The following is a 23,462-nucleotide window of genomic DNA, read 5'->3' on the forward strand; positions in this document are numbered from 1 at the left end:
TTTTTGAGACGTATTGCTGCTATCAAATTCAAAATGACCTTATTTTTTCCTTAAAATAGTATATCTACTCAGTTTAAACACCTGATATGTTCTCTATGTTCTATTGTGAATAGCATCTGGGTTGATGAGATTTGCAAATCATTTCATTCTGTTTTTATTTACATTTTACACAGCGTCCCAACTTTTTTGGAATTGGGGTTGTAAAAAGGTTCCTGTTTGTTTGTTTTTAAATAACCAAACCAACTGAAATGTTTCAAATGCAATGCACATTATCTGTTTGTGCTTCTAAAATAAACATTGTTGTGATCAATAAATTGTCATAAATGACTGATGTATCGAATATGATACCAAAAAAATCTTATATGTAAATTATATATATATATATATAAAAATTAATAAACAAAGGGTTTAATAAACACTTCAATTAAAAAAGAGAGAATTTTCTGGCTATTATATGATACGTCAGGCTTCACAGGGTTAATATAATATAATCCTATCATTCACGTTACAGTCGGAACTACTTTCCCATGCAGAGCTGTTACACAGAACCGATTCACACCTTCTGACCAAACAGATTCGAGCATTCAACCGCGTTGTAGTATAAATAAATGTTAACTCTTCACACACAAATGATCAAATTGGAGTATGGCGAGTCAATCTGAAACCACATTTTACGGGACAGACAGGCGTAAAACTATAGTCCCCCGCTACAACTTAACAAAAAAGTAAGCGAGTGCTAAAGGATTGACTCGATTTCCCATAATGCAACACAGTTAAGGGTGTCTGTGATATTCGCCTGCGCTGATTCCCCTCCCCCTTTTTAACGTTAGAGATAAAATATTTTCTTAGATATTATGTTATATTTTGTATCAATAAATAATTGAATGAAAAATAAATAAATAAATAAATAAACAAATGGTATGTTAGTCTACATGTGGTTCTTGCTTTAGGACGGCGGGGTCCTGAAGTAGTTGGCTGAGGTGTCCACACACACACACACACACACCGAGAAGTTTCATAGGAAAGTTGTGTTAAAATACGAGCAACTTGTTCATTTAAACTGGTGGTTTTTAGGTTTAATTGTTTGCGTTCCGACATAAAAACAGTTTGTTGTTGTTATCATGCGGCGGAGCTGGGGCTGTGTGGCAGTGTTGTTATGGCTGTGTGTGTCGGAGTGGAGTTCAGTCAACGGCGCTTTCACACAGTCTCTGGACAGCGACTTCACCTTTACTCTCCCTCCCGGCCACAAGGAGTGTTTCTACCAAACCATGAAGAAAGACGCCTCCCTGGAAATTGAGTATCAGGTGAACACATTGTTTTTTCTCTTTCTTTTCGAGTTTAGTGTACGGTTTGGAGTCCATGGCCTCGTGCAGTGTAACTCCTTGCAGGTGCAGGAGTCAGTAGTTTGTGGGGCATTTCCAGGTTTTCAGCCCTGGGGTGCAAAGGCCCCCCTGGGGTGGCAAAGTCCTCAAGGAACATTGCAACAATATGTATACTCTAATATACAGTATGAAGTTTACATACACGCAGGCTAAAGATATCCAATCTCAGATTTTCCCAACGCACATTTCACATTTCCTCCAAACGTACACCTTTTTTTCTTGTTTGAGTCGAGCAGGGCGTCTACTTTGTTCCCATCAGAGGTCATTTTTTTAGAGAGAGATTTAATTCACTATATCAGAATTCCAATGGGTGAAAAATTTACATACACCACATTGACTGCCTCTTTAAACAGACTGGAAGACCTCAGAAACTGATCTAATGACTCTCAGAAGCTTCTGATTGGTGTAACTGAAAGTTAATGGGAGGGGGACACAGTGGCTTAGTGGTTAGCACTGTTGCCTCGCACTTCCAGGGTTGGGGGTTTGAATCTCGCCTCCACTCTGTGTGTGCAGAGTTTGCATGTAGTGTTCTCGTTTTTATTTCTACACGTTGTTTTACCATAATTCATTATAGGTTTAATATGAAGATACAGTGACTATAAAATGCTATGGGTTAGAGTGGCTAGACAGAAGACCTTTCTCACAAAAGAAAAAACCCAAGCTCAACTAAATCACCCCAGACCTTGTGCCAAAATGTGTTCTGGTCTGATGAGACCAATTCCAAAAGGTGTAATAATTCCATAATTCGAAAAGGTATGTTTGGTGCAAAAAAAGCGCACGAGGGCTGCTTTTCTTCAGCCAGAACTGGGTCATCTACTCCTGTCACACATCCGAGGCTGCAGTGAGCACAGGTTCATTGTAACTGATTATCCGGAGATCATTTCAGTCTTCAGCTTCATTTCATGAATGTGCAGATGTTTCTAATAAAGTGGTCAGTGAGAGTAGTTTCCACATCAGTAAAGAGCGGACTCGTGGCACAATCCAAACAGTATTATGAAACCTATATCTAAAGCCAGAGTTGAAGGCAAACGGTCATTATTGCACATCGTTGGCTTGGGGTCTCCTGGGATTCCCGCCTGGTTTAGAGAGACATTATGACGAAAGATGCCTTACTGATTTCCTGCTTGTTGTTGAACCTACAGGTCCTGGATGGCGCAGGACTGGATGTGGATTTCTACCTGTCCTCTCCCACTGGTCACATTCTGGCCTCTGACTTCAGAAAGTCTGATGGAGTTCATACGTAGGTTTAACACACACTTTTTAACTCATTCTTTCTGTCTACACGTATCATTATTTTAACATTAGACATCCTTAATGGTGTCTGGCGGTTTTTTCTCAGAGTGGAGACAGAGGAAGGAGACTACAAGTTCTGTTTCGACAACACCTTCAGTGCCGTGTCCGAGAAGATCATTTTCTTCGAGCTCATTCTGGACAACATGGAGGATGGCGAAGACCCTGAGAACTGGAAGGAGTATGTGCAAGGCGCTGACCTGCTGGACATGAAATTGGAAGACATCATGGTGAGGGAACAAACCGCTTTCTATCCTTGAAAAAGATCTTCCTAGATCAGTTTGCTCTGCGAACACGGGTAGGCTTTGCGAACACGCGTACGCTTTGCGAAAATGAAAGCAGCAAACGGGGCAAAACTTTTATACTGGAATCATCATCAAGTCGTTTCACAAGATCGGCAAAATCCGCAGCATGTTTTAACAGGAAACAGTGACTCAAAAGTACGAGAGAAATATGTTGCAAAAACACGTCACTCTAACGCCTTGATTCCAACGACTATGAGATATATTGTTTCAGCACTGTTTTTATTTAACCTCAGGAACAAAAATGACGAAAACTGAAAGAGCCGAGTAAAATAAATCAGCTGAAAAAGCGTCCATGGAGCCACACTTCGAAAATCTTCCAGAAATAGTAGACCATCCGGGTGCCTTTTGTGATACTCTTTTCGACATACCACTGTTCGGGACACACTGATTCTAAACTCCGATGCTATTTAGTAAAGATAGTAGGCAAATTGGGACGCAGCACAAGTCACTCTGAATAAAAATATCTGCGAAGCACAGTGAACGTGAATGTTTCCGAATAAATACGGGTTTCTGAACCGACCACGTTCCACCATTCTGTCACTCACTTTTGGCCCACAGGTTATAAACAGATTCCATGTTCCAATATTAGTTTCAGGAAGTTCAAGATTAAAACCACAGCTGTGCAGGAAGTGTTTCTGTAGTAGCACAAAGTGATGCACGTTAACCACAGACTGAAGGCGCTCAGAATGATTTGCATGTCGACGTGGACAGAGATCCCTATACAAAATGTCTCCAACATTACAGACATAACAGGAAGAGACTCTCTCCAAGCCGGCATCAGTAAATGTTTACTGTAAGGGGAAAGAAAAATAATAAAAATTGCACCACTTAACAATTTTATTAATTAATTTGATCATTTTTTAAAATAAAATGCTTATTGTTTATAGCCCTATTTGGATTGCATTAGTTTATCATGGGGACATCTGTAATATTTTTTTTATTTACACGTCTTCTATTCAGTGATAATACTCTTGCACCTGTAGAGCAATAGAATTACTACACGAGGTGTGAATTTCTAGCAGGTTGTATGTCTGTGCCACATGGTCAGCTCACAGCGTGGTGTCTAAACGGACAAAGAGACACTGAGAAGAGACGAGACGCTGGCTCTTATTTCAGTTCGGGGCGAACTGACGTTCCAGCAACAATCTGAAAACAATAAAACATTAATCACAAAGTATACGAGAAGTATCCGTTTTCATATCGAGATTCAGGACGTGTTTAATTATCTGGGGAGGGTCACTGATGAGCACACTATGAGACTAAATACAGCAAGTAGCACCTGTAACGTAGGAAGTGACAGGAGGACCCCATGAAAATGTAATCCCGTCCAGATAGGGTTCATGTCGTACGTCTCTTTCCCAAAGATGAACTATAACACATTATTGCTGTAAATGGAAGGAGGACTCACGAGTGGTCTGAACTCAATATTTGTGTGTTCTTCTCTCCCAAGGACACGATAAACAGTGTGAAGGCCCGGTTAGGGAAGAGTCTGCAGATTCAGACGGTGCTGAAGGCGTTTGAGGCGCGCGATCGTAACCTGCAGGAGAGCAACTACGAGCGGGTCAACATCTGGTCTTTCACCAACGTGGTGGTGATGATGGTGGTGTCCTGCGTGCAGGTCTACCTGCTGCGCAGCCTTTTCGACGACAAGAGGCAAACACGCACGTAACCTCAGCCGAACATCTGGGAGGAGAAATTCCGGGGACTGAAAAGAGGCATTTTCTCACCATCATCGACCCTCCATCATCCCTTACTCTCCAAATCCTCCTACTGCTTCTGCCCACTAAAGCTGAGCCAAGAATACCCTGGTTTGTTTTCTCAGCCTATAAATTAAGAGAACCAGATCTCTAAGCTGCTATAGGTCACCGATCTTACAAAAAAAGAGAACATATTTTTAACTTAAAGTATTAACTGATATTGTTGCAGTTTTTTATCGCATCATTTTAGAGTAAATTTCATCAACCTGATAACAACACTGCCTGTAGAAAATAATCGACGCACTGATGCACATCTACAATGCTTATAGTTATTGTTTGGTTTGTTATGGTTTGGGTCCCCCCCTCAGAGTAGCATGATGAAATCTGTTTAATTTAGGGAATATTTTAACGCATATTAAATGGTCTGCCTGCTCCGAGCGAAACAAATCAACTGTGCCAAAACTTTACTGTACTTCAAGCTGCCTTGGTTTTTTCCTGTAAGTGAAATGTCTGCTGTAGATGTGCTCTATAAGATAGCTGAGGAATCCTTATCACAATGCTACAAAACATGGCCATGGTTTAAGACCTAATGACAACGCTGCTTCTTCAAACGCTCCCCGCTGTGTCAGCTGCCCTCATGGACCATACCAAGGGCTGCGTTTGGCCCAGAATCACTGTGGAGTAAAGGGAAAGGGATTCTGCGTCTATAAATCACTACAGGCCAGCTGAACAGATCACATGACCTAAAGGCTGTTCCTCTGGACTTCGCCGACCACAACTCCAGTTGCAGCAGCGCAACAGCTAGGCGTTTCCTGACGTGACCTGGAGCAGTTTATCGAAAGACATTTCAGGCTTTGTCATTTGTTTCCAGGATGTACGAGCTCAGACTTAGCTGAAGTCGACCTCACGTGTCCCTTACGAGATAAATCCCGCCTCTACGCGCGTATCCCGAGCCGAGTCTGTGGTGTACTCGGAGACTACTTGTGAAAAGTCAGTTGATGAAATGCTCCTCCTCTGGCGTATCTACATCAAAAATTTTCATTGACAGGAAGATTAATTATTAAGTCAGGTTATCAAGCGTTATATCTTCTAATGACGAGCTTCTGAAGTTCATCTCTCTAACAACTTCATACAAAATTAATGGCTTTACTTTCCATCAAACACACGTCGAATCACAGTTGATCTAATTTAACGTCTTCCCTACACATATCCTCACAGCTAGCTTTTATGGTATGTATTTGTTGTTGTTGTCATTTTAAACATATACTGTATATCACCAGCTGTTTAATACCTATCTATGAAAAGCCAACATCTGATGAGTATATAGTCATACTGGCTCTTTATCAGCATTTGTTAAATCCTCAGGAAATCTACAGCGTGGAATAGATATGTTTTAACATGCATTTGGAATATCTAAAACAAATCCCTTTTTAAAAATGTATGCCATGTAATATGGTTAGTACTGCAATGCTTGTTTTATGCTGTTAGTGAGCAGTAGTATAAATACTGGTCTATGTTAGAGGTGTGCATGAGACCAGCCTTTTCCTGCAATTTATATTTTTGCTCATGCAAAAATGCAAGAAGTTGGATGGACGTGATGAGCGCTAGACGAGAATCCAGTCCGCTCTCGTGTTAATAAAGATGTCCTGTTTGTCACACATGCTTCATATATGTGACCAGCTGCTCCTGTTTGGATCCAGGTCCTGATGCACACCTCTAGTCTATATGATGAGTAAGAAGAAACGTACCGAAACAAGTTCCTCTAAAATACCTGGATTTGTATTCACCTTGATATCAGTAACATTGATTGCTGTGATAGTGACTATGACCGTGCCATTGTTGAGCTTTGTGAGTCTCAAAATCAAAGAATTCATACCGAAGTCATTAAAATGTTTAATTATAGTAAAGTTTTGGAATCCTTTCTTTATCCTTTTTCCTCTTTGTTTTCAGCACGTCATGGCCATGTACGATAACGCTTAAAACCTGGTTTATACTTCTGCATTAGCATATACAGTCAGGTCCATAAGTATTTGGACAGTGTCACGGTTTTTCATCGTTTTGCCTCTGTAATCCACCACAATGGATTTGAAATGAAGCAATCACGGTGTAAATGAAGTGTAGATGTTCATTTTTAATTCAAAGAGTTTAACAAAAATATCACATTCACCATTTAGGAATTACAGCCATTTTTTAGAGTCCCTCCATTTTCACAGGATCAAAAGTAAAAGTTGGACAATTGTCTGGTAAGCAGTTTCATGGTGAGGCGTGGCCTGTTTTCTCATTATTTCATGACGAATGAAGAAGATAAAAGGTCTGGAGTTGATTCCAGGCATTGAATTCACATTAGGTAGCTATTCATGGGAACTCTCAATATGCAGTCCAAAGAGGTGTCGATGCAAGTGAAGGAGGCCATCATTAGGATGAAAAAAATCAACGGTGGCTTAGTGGTTAGCACGTTCGCCTCACACCGCCAGCGTCAGGGTTCGATGCCCGCGGCTCTGTGTGTGTGGAGTTTGCATGTTCTCCCCGTGCTGCGGGGGTTTCCTCCAGGTACTCCGGTTTCCTCCCCCAGTCCAAAGACATGCATAGTGGGCTGATTGGCGTGTCTAAAGTGTCTGTAGTGTATGAATGTGTGTGTGATTGTGTGCCCTGTGATGGACTGGCACCCTGTCCAGGGTGTACCCCGGCTTGTGCCCGATGCTCCCTGGGATAGGCTCCAGGTTCCCCGTGACCCTGAAGAAGGAGTAAGCGGTTGAAGATGGATGGATGGATGGATCTATACGGGAATGCCCGGACATGTAGCTATCATTCGGTAGATATTTGTTGTTATTCAGTCTTTATTAATATGGGGATAGACGTTCTGGGTTCTTGGCGATGTGTTAGTAATCTGTATGTGATTATAATGCCGAACGAGTGCCCGCCGTTATGCTTCACTGAATGCTGCGCATTTGTACGGCTAGCTTATCCATATATGGGAACTGCATGTTATTAATGGTGAATTTTCCTTTGTGGGGTGTATTTTCTGTGAAATGCATTGTTTCTGTTCTTTTAACTATATGTCTATACGGAAATTTCACTTTAGTGACGCCTCTGTTGTATTATGTAAAAGTGAATACTACTTATGGTCTATATTTATTTATTTTCTTACATTTCTTTACTGTAGTTGTTAATTCTCAGAGTATCTTAACCTTTGAATATACATCTGTGGTTAGAAGAGCTCAACCGATGATAATTTTTACCGATATTTTCCCCTGATATTTAAGCATTTTTCCATTATCGGAAATCGGTTTTGTAATATCGGATCCACTGATAAATGGCGCCATCTTGTGGGCATTTTGAGAATTGCTATTGCAGCGCTGTAGCTGAGAAGAGAGTCAACAATGGTGTGCACAGGTAAAGTATACTTGCTTTGCTTTAATTATTGAACTTTATTTAACATAACAGCCATTAGTGCACAAATGAGATGTGTTAGATAAATTCTTGATATGCAGTTTAAGCAGCTTGGTGTTAAGACACAAACTCACGGAGTTACACAATCTGTTTACCTTCTCATAGCTTTAATTTAAAAGCTTTAGTAACAGTGCACTTTATTTTTTTTGTACTCTTTCAAAACCATCTATTTATTGGTGTATAAAGAGTTTATATATATATATATATATATATATATATATATATATATATATATATATATATATATATATATATATATATATATATGCAAGGAGGAAGTGAAATTTTTATTTTAAAAAATTATAGAAAAAAATACGCTGTTTCTTTTTAGTAATACTTATTATTCCAGCCTTTTGTTGCCCCCTTCCGAACTTTTTTGAGATGTGTTGACAAGCACGAGAAACTATCTCAAAAAGTGTAAAGGTACAAACATAAAAAAATCTAATTAATTATTTATATGCAGTATGCATCACATTTTGCTGCATACGTTGAAAAAGATCAATATTTGTGTTGCTATCTAGTTTTAAATATTCACAATGTCCAATATATTGACAGTAAGGCACACCTTGAGCAATATTTCCCCAGTCTAAATCCTATAGAAAGTTTATTTCAGTAAGCTTTAGTTTAATACATTAATATTATCTTCCTCCACCCAGACAACAGCTCATGCTTTCCTCTTTCAGCAGGGGGCACAATTGCACGTGCGCGCGCTTCCTGTTTTCAACAGGCGTCACTTCCGGGAATTCCTATAGGCGATGTGTAATCAGCGATGGAGGAATTGGAGTTGGTCGTGTAAAAGATTTAGCGCTTCTTGTAACGTGTTTAACGAATTAATGGCTCGTTGGCGGTTTTATTTACAATTTTAAATGGTGTATTTCCAGGCTGTCTTGTGGAAGTGAGCCTGGAAGTCACGTTATGAAGCCGAAGTCGTTGGTATGAAAAGCGAGAAGCAGATATAAAACCTGCTTTACCCGTCATCCTTTTTTTCCTCATCCAGGATTCCGGTGAACATGGCGAAATTTACACTGTAAATCTTCATTAACCCAGCGCAGAGGTAGAGACAACACTCACTAACAGGAACACTTCCTGTATCTGTTCCTGCCTATCAGAACTTTTTACCCAAATGGCTCTTTAATGCAAATCCAGTGCACTGTGGAATCTGTAACTCATACAATAACACTGTATAATCTGCGATTCAGCCATAGTCTAAGGCTTTGCTCTGTACCACGTGTCATTTGCAGGTAATGGGCGCAGACAGTGATGCAGGTGCTTCTCCAGCTGTGCCTTGGCGTAAAGTGCTGTATGAGCGCCAGCCGTTCCCTGACAACTACGTGGACCGCCGCTTCCTAGAGGAGCTTCGACGCAACATCAGAGTGCGTCGGTACAGCTACTGGGCAGTAGTTCGAGAAACCGGGCTGGTCTCTCAGCAGCTCTCGTGCGTGGCCCTGTTCCTCACGCTGTGGTCCTACATGGAGCAGGGAAATGTGGGTCCTTTGACGCTGCTTTGGACAGGCCTGGGATGCTCGGTGCTGGGCTACACGCTCTATGAGGCTCTGGGAGGAGGGATCGACCGAGAACGGACACGCTGCGCCGACCTGCAGAGCGCTGCTGTGTTCATGGCCTTTACCTTCGGTTTCTCGCCAGTGCTCAAGACGTTGACCGAGTCTGTGAGCACGGATACGGTGTACGCCATGTCCGCCGGCATGCTTATCGCACACTTGGCGTCTTTCCCCTACACACAGCCGAGCCTGCCAGGCAGCCTTTCGCTCAACGCTGCGCTCTTCGCCTCTGTGTGCTTGGCATCGCGCCTGCCCGGGACCCTGCACACCTTCGCTATGCTGAGCTGCGCCCTGCTCGTCTTCGCACTCTGGCCGTGTCTGCTGCAGCGACTGAGACACACGGCTGAGTGGACTTTCCCCTGGGCGGCCGGGATGGTGTGCGTGTGTGGAGTTGTTGGTGTTGGTACTTTGTGGCCCGCTGGAGCTCTTCTCTTGTTTCTAGCTCTAGTAATACTAACGTTGGTGTGTCCGCTGCTGCTGGTGCGTCTACAGAGGCACAAAGACAACATCCACGGGCCGTGGGACGAGGCTGAGATCAGCGATGACCTGTCCCGCTTTCTGAGTTGATGTGAATGTGGATGTCACAGGATATCTTCCATATGTCTGGTCTTTAAATTCTACACTGCCTGTTTTGGGCACTGATGCAAAATGGGCTGCTCGTGTTGTATGTTTAGCACTTTTACATGAAATCTCAGGTTAAGCACTATTTTAGGGACGGACTGCTCGTTTTACGAAACAACTATTCGCTTATTATTCACTAAAGTTCTAAATAAGTAACACAAGGCGCAACCGATAACTGGAGCAGTATTTCTTAAAATGTGTTATTAAAAAGCTACTCTGAAATATGATTAATAATATGTTAATAAATGTTTTATTTATTGTACGTGTAATAAAGATGATATATTCAAGGTCCCAACAAAGTGAATCTTTTAACCATACATCCAAAAGAACATGAACATGATGTTGAGATTGAGAATTTATGTAGAGACGAAGATTTTTCTACCTGAATAATTTGAGAAATCGTTTAGGAAGCACGTAGGAATGAAGGCTGTAACCATTGGCTGGGTCTAGCTTGAAAACGTCAGGTACCAAAGTGAAGAGCTGCCTGTGCTGCGATGATGGAGGGATAAAAGAAAAGACAGCAGGTTTGGTAGAGGAGTGCTGTTAGTATGAAGAGAGATGATAGTCTTTGGGTCCGAGCATTACATTGACTGTGATGGCTCTAGCCTGAGAAACCACACCTAGTTCCTATGTTCTGATGGAGAGATGGAAAAAAAAAAACCCCACATGAATATACACTTATTTACTCAGTGGACAGCTTTGCCATATACAGTATACCAGACAATGACTGTACAGTATATATGAACAGACAACGGTGTCATTCACACCCACTGTGTGCTTTTGAAGCCTAAATTAGTTTGAACTGAAAACCACCATGGCCTGTACTCCCAGTAAGAGCTTCAGGTGAGTATTGGAAAGATTTTAGAGCTTAGACCGACTGAGCTACCGTTTACGAGCTAGCTGACGTTATCTAATCGTTCTGTACCTTTAACCCTCTACTGCATAATTTATCACATTTACATTAAACAAATGTTTTTATGGATTTTTATTACTTAAATTAGTTCAAGTAATAAAAATATATACAAAAATGTGGAAAAGTTTTATTACTTGAATTAGGGATGGGTGGTGTGCAGTGGTGGAACGTATCATATAGTAAAAAATAACACAAAATGTATGAGACTACAATTCCAATGACTGCATTTTCCAGACTGTAGATTGCAGAGGTGTTTTTTTTATTTTTATTTTGCCACCTAGTAAGCATGTAAAAGTTATATCTTCTAGAAAGGCATTACAGTCGTAAAAAGTATGTGGATGGAGTTACTCAATGAAACGACATACACTAATTTTATCCAAACATGTTTTGGGTGAAGTATGGTAGAAAATAAGGTCCAATTACAAAATCTTTGAAATTACAACAGTGTGTGTGTGTGTGTGTGTGTGTGTATATATATATATATATATATATATATATATATATATATATATATATATATATATATATATATATATATTCTTACTTTGATGTGTTTTGATTACTTCAATGTGGAAATAAATGTAAATATACTATGTAGGCCTGTTTCAGTTCAGGATTGCACATACCACAGTTCCATAATCGCATGTTGTTGCCATATACACAATACATTTAACCATCTAACAGAATACTCAAAATATATAAACTTGTTTAAATGACTACAAATAAATGTTAACTTATCTCAGTGTTTCAATTTTTTCCTTACTTTTGCCTAAATATTGAAACATTTATAAAACTTTGAGAGCCCTGCGATGACCACCATGCCATGTGACTGCAGATAAGGAAATTGTTATGTCAAGGCTAAAAGCCCCCTTTTTTCCAGTTACATAGGAAAAGTAATAGTTTTGTATTATTACCTAGCAGAAAATGAAAGAAAAATTATTTGTTGCCACATGGCAACACCATGCAGTAAAAAGGTAATGGCTCACTAACCTAGCTACCCAAATGGACAGAATGTTCATTTAATTTATTTCATGTAATTTATATGTGAAATAATGTATAATTCTAATTATATGTTCATATAATTTATATATGATGTGATCTGGGCAATTTTAATATCCAAACCAAAAGAATATTATGCCATCTAGCTAGAGAGGTCATTTTTCATCCGGTCAAGTTGTTTCAGTTTGCTAATGTTTTCTAAGAGCTAGCAAGTTAGTTAATGAGCTAGTTCAAGAATCTAAATGAGACACATACTGGAAAAACAAATAAACCAACAAACAAAAAACAAAATTCTCTGCTGATGGTCAGAACAAGACTGGGCTTTTCACTGCATTTACAATGCAAATCTGTGATGCAACGATGGCAAATGAAGCTGACTGGGCTGTAGTCTCAGTAAGAGCTTCAGGTGTGTGTTATACAGCTCGTGTGTTAATGAGACTGGACTGTCATTTCAGCTCATCCCAAAACTGTCAATCATCTCATTAACCACGGCCTTTTTATTAGCATCAAATCGCTCCGATAAAATGCACTTATCATAAGTAAAAGATAGCAAGGTCAGTTGAACAGGTATATATATATGAGCAAAGAAGGCTGTGAAAAAATGTCTTCATTGTTTAACCTTTTGATCTTATGTTAAAAAAAAAATTCACAAAATACTGCTTTCATGGATATCAAACAATTGCAAACAAAACACAGGTTTATATATATATGTTTGTTAAACATAGGTGTGCAACAATTATTGGCACACAATTATTGAATTCATAGGAGAAAAATATATTTGAATGATATTCCTATTGATATTTTTTTAAAAAATTGTACACCTGGGTGACTACGAACAGGAAATTGTTCAACCATGACTTCCTGTTTCACAGGGGTATAAATATGAGGTAGTACATAATCCAAATTGCTTTAATCATTCATAAAAATGGGTAAGACCAAGGAATATAGCTGTGATGTGCAGCAAAAGGTTGTTGAGCTTCACAAAATGGGAAGTGGCTATAAGAAAATAGCACAAGCATTGAAAATGCCCATTTCCACCATCAGGGCAATAATTAAGAAGTTCCAGTCAACTGGAAATGTTATGAATCAATCTGGAATTGGATGTGTGTCTATACTGTCTCAACACATGGTGAAGAGGATGGTTTGAGTGACCAAAAAATCTCCAAGGATCACAGCTGTAGAATCGCAGAAGTTAGTTGTGTCTTGAGATCAGAAAGTCTCCAAACCTACAATCTGAAGTCACCTACATCACCACAAGTTGTTTGGAAGGGTTTCAAGAAAAAAGCCTCTACTCCCATCCAAAAACAAACTCGAGCGTGTTCAGCTTGCCAGACACTACTGGAACTTCAAATGGGATCGGGTTCTATGGTCAGATGAAACCAAAATAGAGCTTTTTTTGGCAGTAAACACCAGAGGTCATTATGGTGTGCACAGAGAGGTAGCCATATCATGGGTCTCAGTGAGCTCATGCATGGACAGCGCTTTCTTCCGAGTGTGTTACAAAGCCTTGTGATGCAGCATGAGTAGCAGTTTGAAAACGTGGATGGCTGGCTTCAGGTGTATTGGAGGAAGCATGTGATAGCTGCTGTATGATAGACTAAATTAGGGAGGAAATCGGGCGTGGTGGTTGGCGGGGTGATGATGGGGAGGGGGTAATTTCATTCTTATATAAAGTTTTTTATCTTTATATTATTGTTCTCTTTATCAGGAGTGATTTTCGAGTGGTTTGATCGTCCTCGTTTTGTCCATAGTAGGTGCAAAGTAGTTATACAGCCCCTAGAGGTCAGTGCTACCTTCAGGTCTGTGTGGTGTGGTGTGTGTGGTGGTTATAAACAGCAACAAGACACATACACTTCATACCATTTCACACCCTGATTCCAGCAGTGTCACATCAGACGGTCAGATGGAGATCAAAGAAAAGACAGTGCCAGTCTCCCCAGCTTAATTGTCAGGGATGATAAACAGTGTTACCTTTCATCAGAGAGAAATGATTCTGGGTGGCACAGTTTCGTTGTTGGTTCAGCGTGTCGGTTGCCACCTCACAACTCCAGGGTCATGTGTTCACTCAGGTGCGTGATGTCCTGCGCCAGAATGGCATCTCATCTGCCTTCTGGTGAGCGTTAATAGAACGGACTCCAGATCCACCGCAACCCTGACCAGGATCAAGCAGTTACTGAAGATGTGAAACGAAACTTTCTGAACCTTTCTTTTTGGTAGAATGAAAATCGACTTAATGTACATGTATAACATGTTCCTTTTTAATAAGCTCTGGCGTTATTTACAAAACTGAGCACTTTAAACATACACTCTCACACATTCTCTCCCAAACACATGCGCACAACAGTATATTCAACACATAAAGCGAACAGATGAAGACTTTTATGCACAAGAGGCAGGGGCAGGCTTCAGTAAGCCTGACTGTGTAGAATAAACAACATAGTGAATAAAACATACTGCAGAATATTGCTCACCAATCACATTCACTCGCCTGATTAGAGTTCATTTGTACAGTTGAGGTCATAAATTTGCATACGCGTCGCTGAATCTGCAAAATGTTAATAATTAAAATAAAATTAAAATAAATAAAAAAGAGGGATGATTTTGTTGTGTTTTATTTATTTCTGCCCTGAATACGCTATTTCACATAACAGATGTTTACATATAGTCCACAAGACACAATAATAACTGAATTTACACAAATGAACCCGTTCTAAAGTTTACACACGCTCGATTCTTAATACTGTGTGTCGTTACCTGGAGGATCAACGACATGATGTGTTTATGTTTTGTGAGAGTTGTTCATGAGTCCCTTGTTTGTCCTGAGCAGTTAAACCGCCCACTTTTCTTCAGAAAAATCCTCCAGGTCCTGCACATCGCTTACTTCTCCAGCATCTTCTGCATATTTGACCCCTTTCCAACAGCGAGGACGACTGAGGGACTCGTACACGACTATTACAAAAGGTGCAAACATTCACTGATGCTCAAGAAGGCAACACGATACATTAAGAGTCAGGGGGGTGTAAACTTTTGAACAGAAAGATCGGTGTAAATCGTTATTGTAAAGGTAACGACACACAGTATTAAGAATTGAGCGTGTGTAAACTTTTGAACTGGTTCATTTGTGTAAATTCAGTTATTATTGTGTCTTGTGGATTATATATACTGCAAACATCTGTTATGTGAAAGAGATTATTCAGGCCAGTACTAAACTTAAAAAATACTATTTTTATTACCTCTCTTATTGATTTAAAAAAAAAAAGTAAACTCATGACCTCAAACTGTAGTTCATCTCAGCTCATCAAGAACCATGTTTAAGAGTAAGGGTGTGGCATTAGATGTGGTAGACTTCAGAAGAATTTGGGCCGACCACTTAGTACGTTTTTGGCAGAAGTGATAGAGTTCTCACTGAGTCCTTGTCCCTTTTGTATTTGGGAGTCTCTCATGCTCGTGCGGCTTTTGGGAAGGCACTGCTGGTGGCTGTCTCCTGAAACGCACACACAAACAGAGCTTCAGAAATCATCGATATTGGGGTCAGCTTACAACGTTTGTGTAATAGTAGCTCTTCTCACATTGTGGAGTTTTGCAACAAAACACATTCTCCGGGCGCTGACCAATCAGGACGAGGAGGCGTCTCCATTTGCCTGTCAGTCGTGTTCGTGGTCATTTCAGAAAACTCCCAATCTTGCACAAACATTCAGGCATTCTCGCTTATGTCTCTGCATGTGTTTTTGCTTGAATTAAATTTGTTTTACAAAAAGGATAGCTTAAAACATCTGCAGAATTTACTCTTAAACACTCTTCACTGACGAGAAGATCATACTGTAGCTCTGTTTAACGACCGCAATAACTTTAACCCCTTCATTATTTACATAAGGGTAATCTATAAATGAATGCCAGATCCCACAGACCCGTGACTGAACATCTAATACGTTAGAGATAACATCATCAGATTCGCATTGTAGTATTAGACACTAGCTTCGGACTAGTTAGGCAAAATGAATGTACTGTTGCTGATGACAAATCTATCCACTGAGAATCCTCATCTTCTGAAGGGAAATAAACATAATTCAACTACAAATCTAATATATTTGCCGTTTCTCAATTCTTTCCTTCTGAGGGTGCTTTTTGAAGAACTGAGTGGAAAAAAAGGTTTGTTGGAATAATACTGCTATCCCTTAATAATACCTCAGGCAGGGCTGTGACACCAAACTGGCATGAACTGCCATAAATGCCTAAGGCAATGTGGGCTGTCAGTGAGTGTGAGAGAGAACCTCTGTGTGTGCGCGTCTCTGTGTGTGCGCGTCTCTGTGTGTGTGTGTGTGTGTGTGTGTGTGTGTGTGTGTGTGTGTGTGTAGTGTTCCTGCACTGCAAATCCAGGAAAGATCCCTGTGGAGGTTCAGGAATCTCGCTCTCTAATGGAGCTGGCAGAGGGAGATGTTTTTTTGAGATGGGAATGAGGAGAGAGAGAGAGAGAGAGAGAGAGAGAGAGAGAGGCTTTTATTTTTCCCGATCTGCGGCGAGCCCTGGACAATCGAGAGAAAAGATGGAGATGATTGAAAAGAAAAGCAAAACACGGCTGAAAATGGCCAAACAGACTGAACAGCCTGGAAATACCAGAATGTTCTTCTGGAGGGAGAGATAACACAAGTACACAATAATACAGTATCTCCTCAATTCAATTCAAGTATATAATTGATCCCTAATGAGCAAGCTAGTCGAGGAAAACTCCCTGACAGGACAGGAGGAAGAAACCTTGAGCCAGATTCAAAAGGGAACCCAATCTCATCTGGGTGAAACGTGATGATAAATCATTTCGCTTCGAGAACTGTATACTATATAGCCAAATAGTGCTCATTCTCTTAACAGGAGCTTGAGAATGAGCACGATTAAAGTTTTAACTTTATGGTTACAAAAAAAATAAATAAATAAATGAAGTAATTATTTGGTGATCTTTTGTTTGATTGTAACTGCAAAATCAGATCTGAGTCAGTGCATATGAACTCACCTTATAACCATGCAAGAGTGCTTATATTAGCTCAGCTCAATGATCATTCTTGTGAAGATCACTGGCTCAGGATCTTGACTGAGAATGCCATTATAAAGATCATCGAGCGTTAGAGCATCGAGGAGCCAAATGAGAGAAGCCGCACTGCAGAGAGCGTGCAATCTGTATATACACTAGTACTGCAAAAGAAATTAAGAGAGCAAAATAAGGGCATATAAGGGTGGGGGTAAGAGAGAGAGACGCTCGAGAGCTGGAATGTATGATGGAGTGAGGAAAAAGTGAGAAGTGAGTGAGAGAGAAAAGGGGGATTTGGGTGGCTGAGAGAAAGCAGTCGAAAAAAAAAAAAAGGGTGGAGGTCCAACAATGACTCTTTTCGGTGCTTAGAGGTAATGAGGCAGAAAGCAAATGAGAGGACAGCCAAAGTGAAAACTCGATAAAAGAGAAGAAACTAAAGAATGGAAACGGTGTAGCAGAATGGTGAGAAAGATTTAGCCCAGCGACACCAAAACTGCACGGCAGACATCACGGCCTTGTAGGACACGGCAAATAACCCTTTCGCTTCTTACAGAATGCTCTAACAAACCCCGAGTACACAGCTTTACTGGCTTATTAACTAATCGCAAAACACTTCCAAAACCCCCAAAAAACAGTTCAATAACTATATGAAATATGAGAATTGTTTATTTACAGCTTGGTCCGCCATCCAACGAATGAGAGGGGGAAGGGGATGGAGGCAGTCTGTACTGAATGTTGGGGGAAAAAAAAAAAAAGACAAAAAAAAGACAGAAATATGAAAAACACATTTTCCAGTAGACCCCCACCCAGCTCAAGTAACCTCTGTCCTCACTGTGCCGGCATCTTAATTCGTGTGTGTGTGTGGGGGCATGTTTTTATATGTTCATGAGGACCAAACGACAGGAATATCTCACAGTTTCGACCTTGTGGGGACATTTGGCTCATCCCCGTGAGTTTTTTTTTAAACAAAACCTATAAGAGCCCAAATTTTTCCTTTCCTGTTACTGAGGTTAAGAGTAGTAAATTGTCAATGGAAGGTCCTGACAAGGATACTAAGACAAACCTCTGTGTGTGTGCATGTGCATGTGTGTTTTCTTTTGTTTGCTTTTTTTTTTTTTTCCTTTTTGATTTATGAGCATAAACAGTTTTCTAGTCATAAATCTGTTACATGGAGCCAACAGTGTCTCCGAGCCAGTGTTATAGTTATGGGAACATTAACTGGTACGGTAGAAATTTTTAGACGTGCAGATAGGTAGCCTCGTATTTCACTCTTGCTGCAGAGTCCTTTGAGCATAACACTGAACGTCCATCCAAGAAACAGCATGCTATTCACATGCTTTTCTCAGAACATAAAGGAAACAGGTCGTCTGTGAGGCGATTTGCATTCGACTGTTTGGCACGGACATTAAATATGACTGAATTCTGAAGCTAGTTCTTGTGCACGCACATCCAGGAAGTTTAGAGGCAGTACAAGTCGGTAGCTCGTGCTTTGTAGAATGCACTAGACACTGTATATCGTACGGGGGGGGGCAATCTGCCAGGGTTTAGTCATGGGGCCCTAAAGGTTATGGTGTACGCTCCTGTCAGACCTTGATTAGTTTATTTAGGTGTACTGCAGAGGGATGAAGTACTTGTGCCGATGACTAAAGCTGGTTCTGAAAAAACACAAACAAATCCCCATGAGCTATCTGTCATAGCTGATGGATATGAGTTCAGACCGCAGATGGGAATAAAAAGTGAGTATGCAAAGTTCCAGAACATGTGCTTGGTGTAGACATGATTTCTGACCATGTTTTAAAGCTGGGAGTAGGAACCATAACCAAATACCTGTTCTGAGTAACATTTTAACTATCATTCCAAATCAAGTGGACTACAGAATACACTCAATTTGTGCAAGTCCAGCTGCATCAAATTCTTTGCCTATGAAAGTCTGGATAAGTGACTGACACGACTGAATGGTGACAGTACTTACCTTTTAATGCTTAACCATTACATATTAGTTCATGGCTATAAATAAGGGGGTCATGGTGGCTAAGTGGTTAGCACGTTTGCCTTGCACCTCCAGGGTTGGGGGCTTGAATTCCCGCCTCCGCCCTGTGTGAGTGGAGCTTGCATGCTCTCCCCTTCCTTTGGGGGAATACCCTCTGGGTATTCCGGTTTCCTCCCCCAGTCCAAAGACATGTGTTGTAGGCTGACTGGCATGTCTAAATTAAGTGTAAGTGTGTGAATGGATGTGATTGTGCCCTGTGATGGGTTGGCACCCCGTTCAGGGTGTCCCCCGCCCCATAAATACATGGTTTTGTTTTGCAGTGGTGCTTCAACATGGTAACTTTTGGCTCACGCTAGAGTCTGAACAGTAAACACATCCTTCTCGTCTTTGAACAATCTGTTTTCATTGCTTCATTTTTTTTTCATTTTTAAACAAGCCATGTCGTGATATCATTATGACATCAGGCCAGAGACATCAAAAACATTAAATAAATCTATGAAATTCTTCCCGTTCATGACGAACTGTCTTCGGCTAAATATCTGACGCAAACGCTTGTGATGCGATAAGACACAGCAGAGCATCTGCGACACAAGTCTTGATGGTTTATGTTTCAAAAAAACTAGAATTGCTTAACTATGGCCATTTTCATACGCTAATTGGTTCTGCTGAAGTATTTCTCAAGTGCTCAGTTCAATCTGCTGAAATACTTTGCTAGGCTCGCAATCTGCCAGTTGATGCTTGCACCTTAAGGTTCAATGTAGAACCCTACAGCAGAGGATTTTTTCTTTTGCAAAATGTTCCAAGTAGAACCTCTTTGGTAAACTAGAACTATTAAAAAATAATCCAAATAAACTCTTTTTTTTTTTTTTTTTTAACCCTTTTTCTCTCAGGGTGTAGGTGTGACTAGGGACACTCCTTTCCTAGCCTCTGTTATTCCACTAGGGGGCAAAATAGAGCAAAAACTCAGCTATTAAAAAAATGTGCCAATGATAGGTAATTCTTCATTAGTGATTGAACTACTTGACGCTGTATCCATCTCCTTACATGAGAACTAATTGAAGGGTTTAGCAGCACTGGGGGTGAATACTTATGCAATCAAAACTTATGTTTTTATTTCTGATACATTTAGATACATTAACACATTTAAATAGAGATTTAAAGAAATAAAGTACAAGTCCTGTCCTGTAGGATTCCTCCAGAGCTTAGACCTTCCTGATGCAGAAAGCATGAATGATTTGAGTGCTCAGTAATTCATTACCTGGGAATGCTGGGAGCTGATCGGTTGGGGCGTGTCAGTGTCTGAGTGGAGTCTTTCTTCTTCAGGCCTTTGGGGACAGAAGGAGCAGAACGAGATGGGAGAAGAAGAACAGGAGTAGCAGGAGGGGCAGGAGGAGCAGGAGCACGAGTCGGAGCACCAGGACAAGACAAAGTCTTCTTAGGAGCATAGAGGATTGATGGAGATCTGAGTAAGAGAAATGAGGAAGAAGGTTTGAAATGAATTGCTTAGAAGGTTTTGCCTAAAAGATGTCTGTAATGTCTTTTTCAATTTACAGTCGCCTCCGAAACTATTAGAATGGCAAGGCCAGTTCATTTGTTTTTGCTGTAGACTGAGGACATTTGGGTTTGAGATCATAAGATGAATTTTTGAATTTAGAGTAGAGTTTAGAATTCCAGCTTTGATTTCCTGGTATTTATGTGTAGATGTGTTAAACGACATAGCACATTTTGTGTCGCAGTCCACCATTGGAAAAAGACTTCGAGAGAAGAAATATAGAGGCTACACCACAAGATGCAAATCCCTCATCAGCAGTAAGAAAAAGCAAGCCAGAAATCAGAAAGCCAGATTGGAATTTGTAAAGAAATACAGACATGAACCACAAAAGTGATGGAAAGGACAAAATGTGGAGACAGAAAGGATCTGCTCATGATCCAAAACATACAAGCTCATCTGTGAAACATGGTGGTGGTAGTGTCATGGATTGGGCTTGCATGGATGCTTCTGGAACAGTCTCAATAATATTTACTGATGATGTAACTCATGATGGTAGCAGCAGAATGCATTCAGAAGTTTACAGGAACATCCTGTCTGCCGGTTTACAGAGAAATGCATCCAAATGAATTGGGAGGAACTTCATCACGTAGTAAGACAATGATCCAAAACTCACTGCCAACTCAACAAAGGACTTCATCAGGGGGGAAAAGTGGAAGGTTTTAGATAGGCCAAGCCAATCACCAGATCTTCACGTAGTTGAGCAGCATTTCACCCCCTGAAGAAGAAACATTCCCTGAATCAAACAACAACTGAAAGACGCTGCAGCAAAAACCTGGAAAAGCATTACCAAAGAAGAAACCAACAATTCAGTGATGTCAGCGAGTCACAGACTTGATGCAGTTATTGCAAGCAAGGGATATGAAACCAAATATTAAGTGCTTTTTACTTTCATTTATTTCAAGACTGATCTGTTCCTATACTTTTGCTCACCTAAAAATTGGGTGGTCCAATACAAAAGGTTCTATGTTTTATGTTGTTTAACACGTCTAGATGTAAATACCATGAAATAAAAGCTGAAATCTCAAACCTAAATATCTTTGGTGTATAGCACAACAGCTGAATCGTCCTTGCCGTTCCAATACTTTCAGAAGGTTTCAGCATCTCTTGTTTCGCTTTTCTACAGGCAACATTATTAATTATGTGTTTTCCTGTTTTCCCATATCCCTTGCCATGCTTTTGTATGATTTAACTCTAGTCTTGTCAGGGATTTGTATAGATTCTCCTTTTTTTCTGTCTGCTAATGCTGTATTTTTGTAGACATGTCTGTACAGGATTCCATGGAGTTTTTATGTGATTGTTGAGGCCAAAAACATGTTTGATTTGGATTTTCAAAATTTGCAATGCAACTTTTTTTGTGTGTGTGTGTGTGTGGAAAACTACTTGAATTGGTGAAATTGCAACTGCACTAAATTGTCTTGCGTTTTTTTTTCATAGTGATGTTTGTTGGTAAATGAGACCTTTTAGCTCTACTACATGTCGAACCACGTGAATCAATGAGGGCTTTCGCTGAATGCGCATTGTGATGACATCACATGACGCATCTTGGCCCGAATCTGTGGAAAATCTGCAGTAATTTAGAAAAATTGCAAGCTCCACAGAATATTGCGGCGTTTCCTTGATTTTGCGTTCATTTCTGCGATCGCGAAATCCTGGAGGGACTGAAAAACACAACTGGCACTGCGTGTAACTGCATTTGACTTTTACAGCAATAAACCCAAAGAGAAGCTTCCTGCTGGTGTTCTTTGTAGTTTATTGAACTTTACATTCATAAAACCCTTTATTTAGGTATTTATTATTCCTTATTAATTTATACCTACCTTATCCATCCTCTGACTGACGGCAATAATCCAGACCGGCCATTTCATCTAGACTTTAATCTACCACGATATGACTTAAACAACTACGTCAAAATGTACTGACTCCCGGACTGTATCCTACCTGCGGTTAATGATGCTGGATTGTAGCTTGGGACCGTCTACAGGGGCTGAGAGCAAGGTGGACAGGGTAGAGGTGGAGATCTCGCTGAGAATGGACAACGCCTCTTTCAGGGCTGAGTGAGTCCGCAACACGTGCTCTCTGTGCACAGCCTGCTCTGGAGACTCGTTCATCAAACCCGAATGGTCTCCTGAAGAGTAGAGCTGAGCCAGCAGCTCTGAGTGGATAAACTCTTTCACCTGTGGGGGAAAAAGAGAGAAAAAAGTCAGAGGGATAATGGGAAAACAGAAAAGTGAAAAGGGAGAGAAAATAAAGGAAGGAAATGGCGTTGATGGGAATGCCTCCACTGCCAACAAGTCTAATCCTTCTAGTTACTAATTTCATCCAACTATTTTCTATACCGCTTATCCTACAGGGTCACGGGGAACCTGGAGCCTATCCCAGGGAGCATGGACCACAAGGCAGGGTACACCCGGTGGTGTGAGGTGAACGTGCTAACCACTAAGCCACCGTGCGCCCTGTTACTAACTTCCAGACGTCTTCCAGAATTACCCTTAAATTATACTTCAAATGTGAAGGAAGCTATTGTAAAAAAAAAAAAAAAAATCATTTCAGACATCTGACCTTGTTATGACCTTGACCCTCTTTGGATCAATTCCACTGATTACAATGATAATTCTATATAATCCTACAAACATTCAACCATTCGTTCTTGAGCTATCATACTAACGAGACTGAAATGATGATGG

The 23,462-nt window shown here is 40.5% G+C and overlaps 3 protein-coding genes across 7 annotated transcripts in view; 2 read left to right on the plus strand and 1 right to left on the minus strand.

Annotated features, from left to right (window-relative positions):
• Window positions 1-967: 967 nt before the first annotated feature.
• Window positions 968-6,581, plus strand: tmed5 (transmembrane p24 trafficking protein 5). Its single transcript, XM_017456596.3, has 4 exons — window positions 968-1,304; window positions 2,525-2,622; window positions 2,722-2,902; window positions 4,428-6,581. The coding sequence occupies exons 1-4, from the start codon at window positions 1,122-1,124 to the stop codon at window positions 4,644-4,646; spliced, it is 681 nt and encodes a 226-aa protein (XP_017312085.1). The 5' UTR covers window positions 968-1,121; the 3' UTR covers window positions 4,647-6,581.
• A 2,262-nt stretch (window positions 6,582-8,843) lies between these two features.
• Window positions 8,844-10,591, plus strand: pigc (phosphatidylinositol glycan anchor biosynthesis, class C). Its single transcript, XM_017455847.3, has 2 exons — window positions 8,844-9,178; window positions 9,366-10,591. The coding sequence occupies exon 2, from the start codon at window positions 9,369-9,371 to the stop codon at window positions 10,248-10,250; it is 882 nt and encodes a 293-aa protein (XP_017311336.1). The 5' UTR covers window positions 8,844-9,178; window positions 9,366-9,368; the 3' UTR covers window positions 10,251-10,591.
• A 3,861-nt stretch (window positions 10,592-14,452) lies between these two features.
• The window catches only part of dnm3a (dynamin 3a), a 44,459-nt gene continuing 35,449 nt past the window's right edge, over window positions 14,453-23,462 (minus strand). For 4 of the 5 annotated variants that reach the window (XM_047151096.2, XM_047151095.2, XM_017455844.3 and 1 more), the window contains 3 exons: window positions 22,717-22,952; window positions 20,485-20,688; window positions 14,453-15,700 (listed from right to left, as the gene is read on the minus strand). In XM_047151096.2, coding sequence (XP_047007052.1) covers window positions 15,619-15,700; window positions 20,485-20,688; window positions 22,717-22,952 — 522 coding nt within the window. In that variant the 3' untranslated portion in view covers window positions 14,453-15,618. The remainder of the gene's footprint in view (window positions 15,701-20,484; window positions 20,689-22,716; window positions 22,953-23,462) is intronic. The other variant, XM_017455845.3, reaches the window with a different exon arrangement.

The sequence above is a fragment of the Ictalurus punctatus genome, chromosome 25, assembly GCF_001660625.3.
Source record: "Ictalurus punctatus breed USDA103 chromosome 25, Coco_2.0, whole genome shotgun sequence".
NCBI classification, from domain to species: domain Eukaryota; kingdom Metazoa; phylum Chordata; class Actinopteri; order Siluriformes; family Ictaluridae; genus Ictalurus; species Ictalurus punctatus.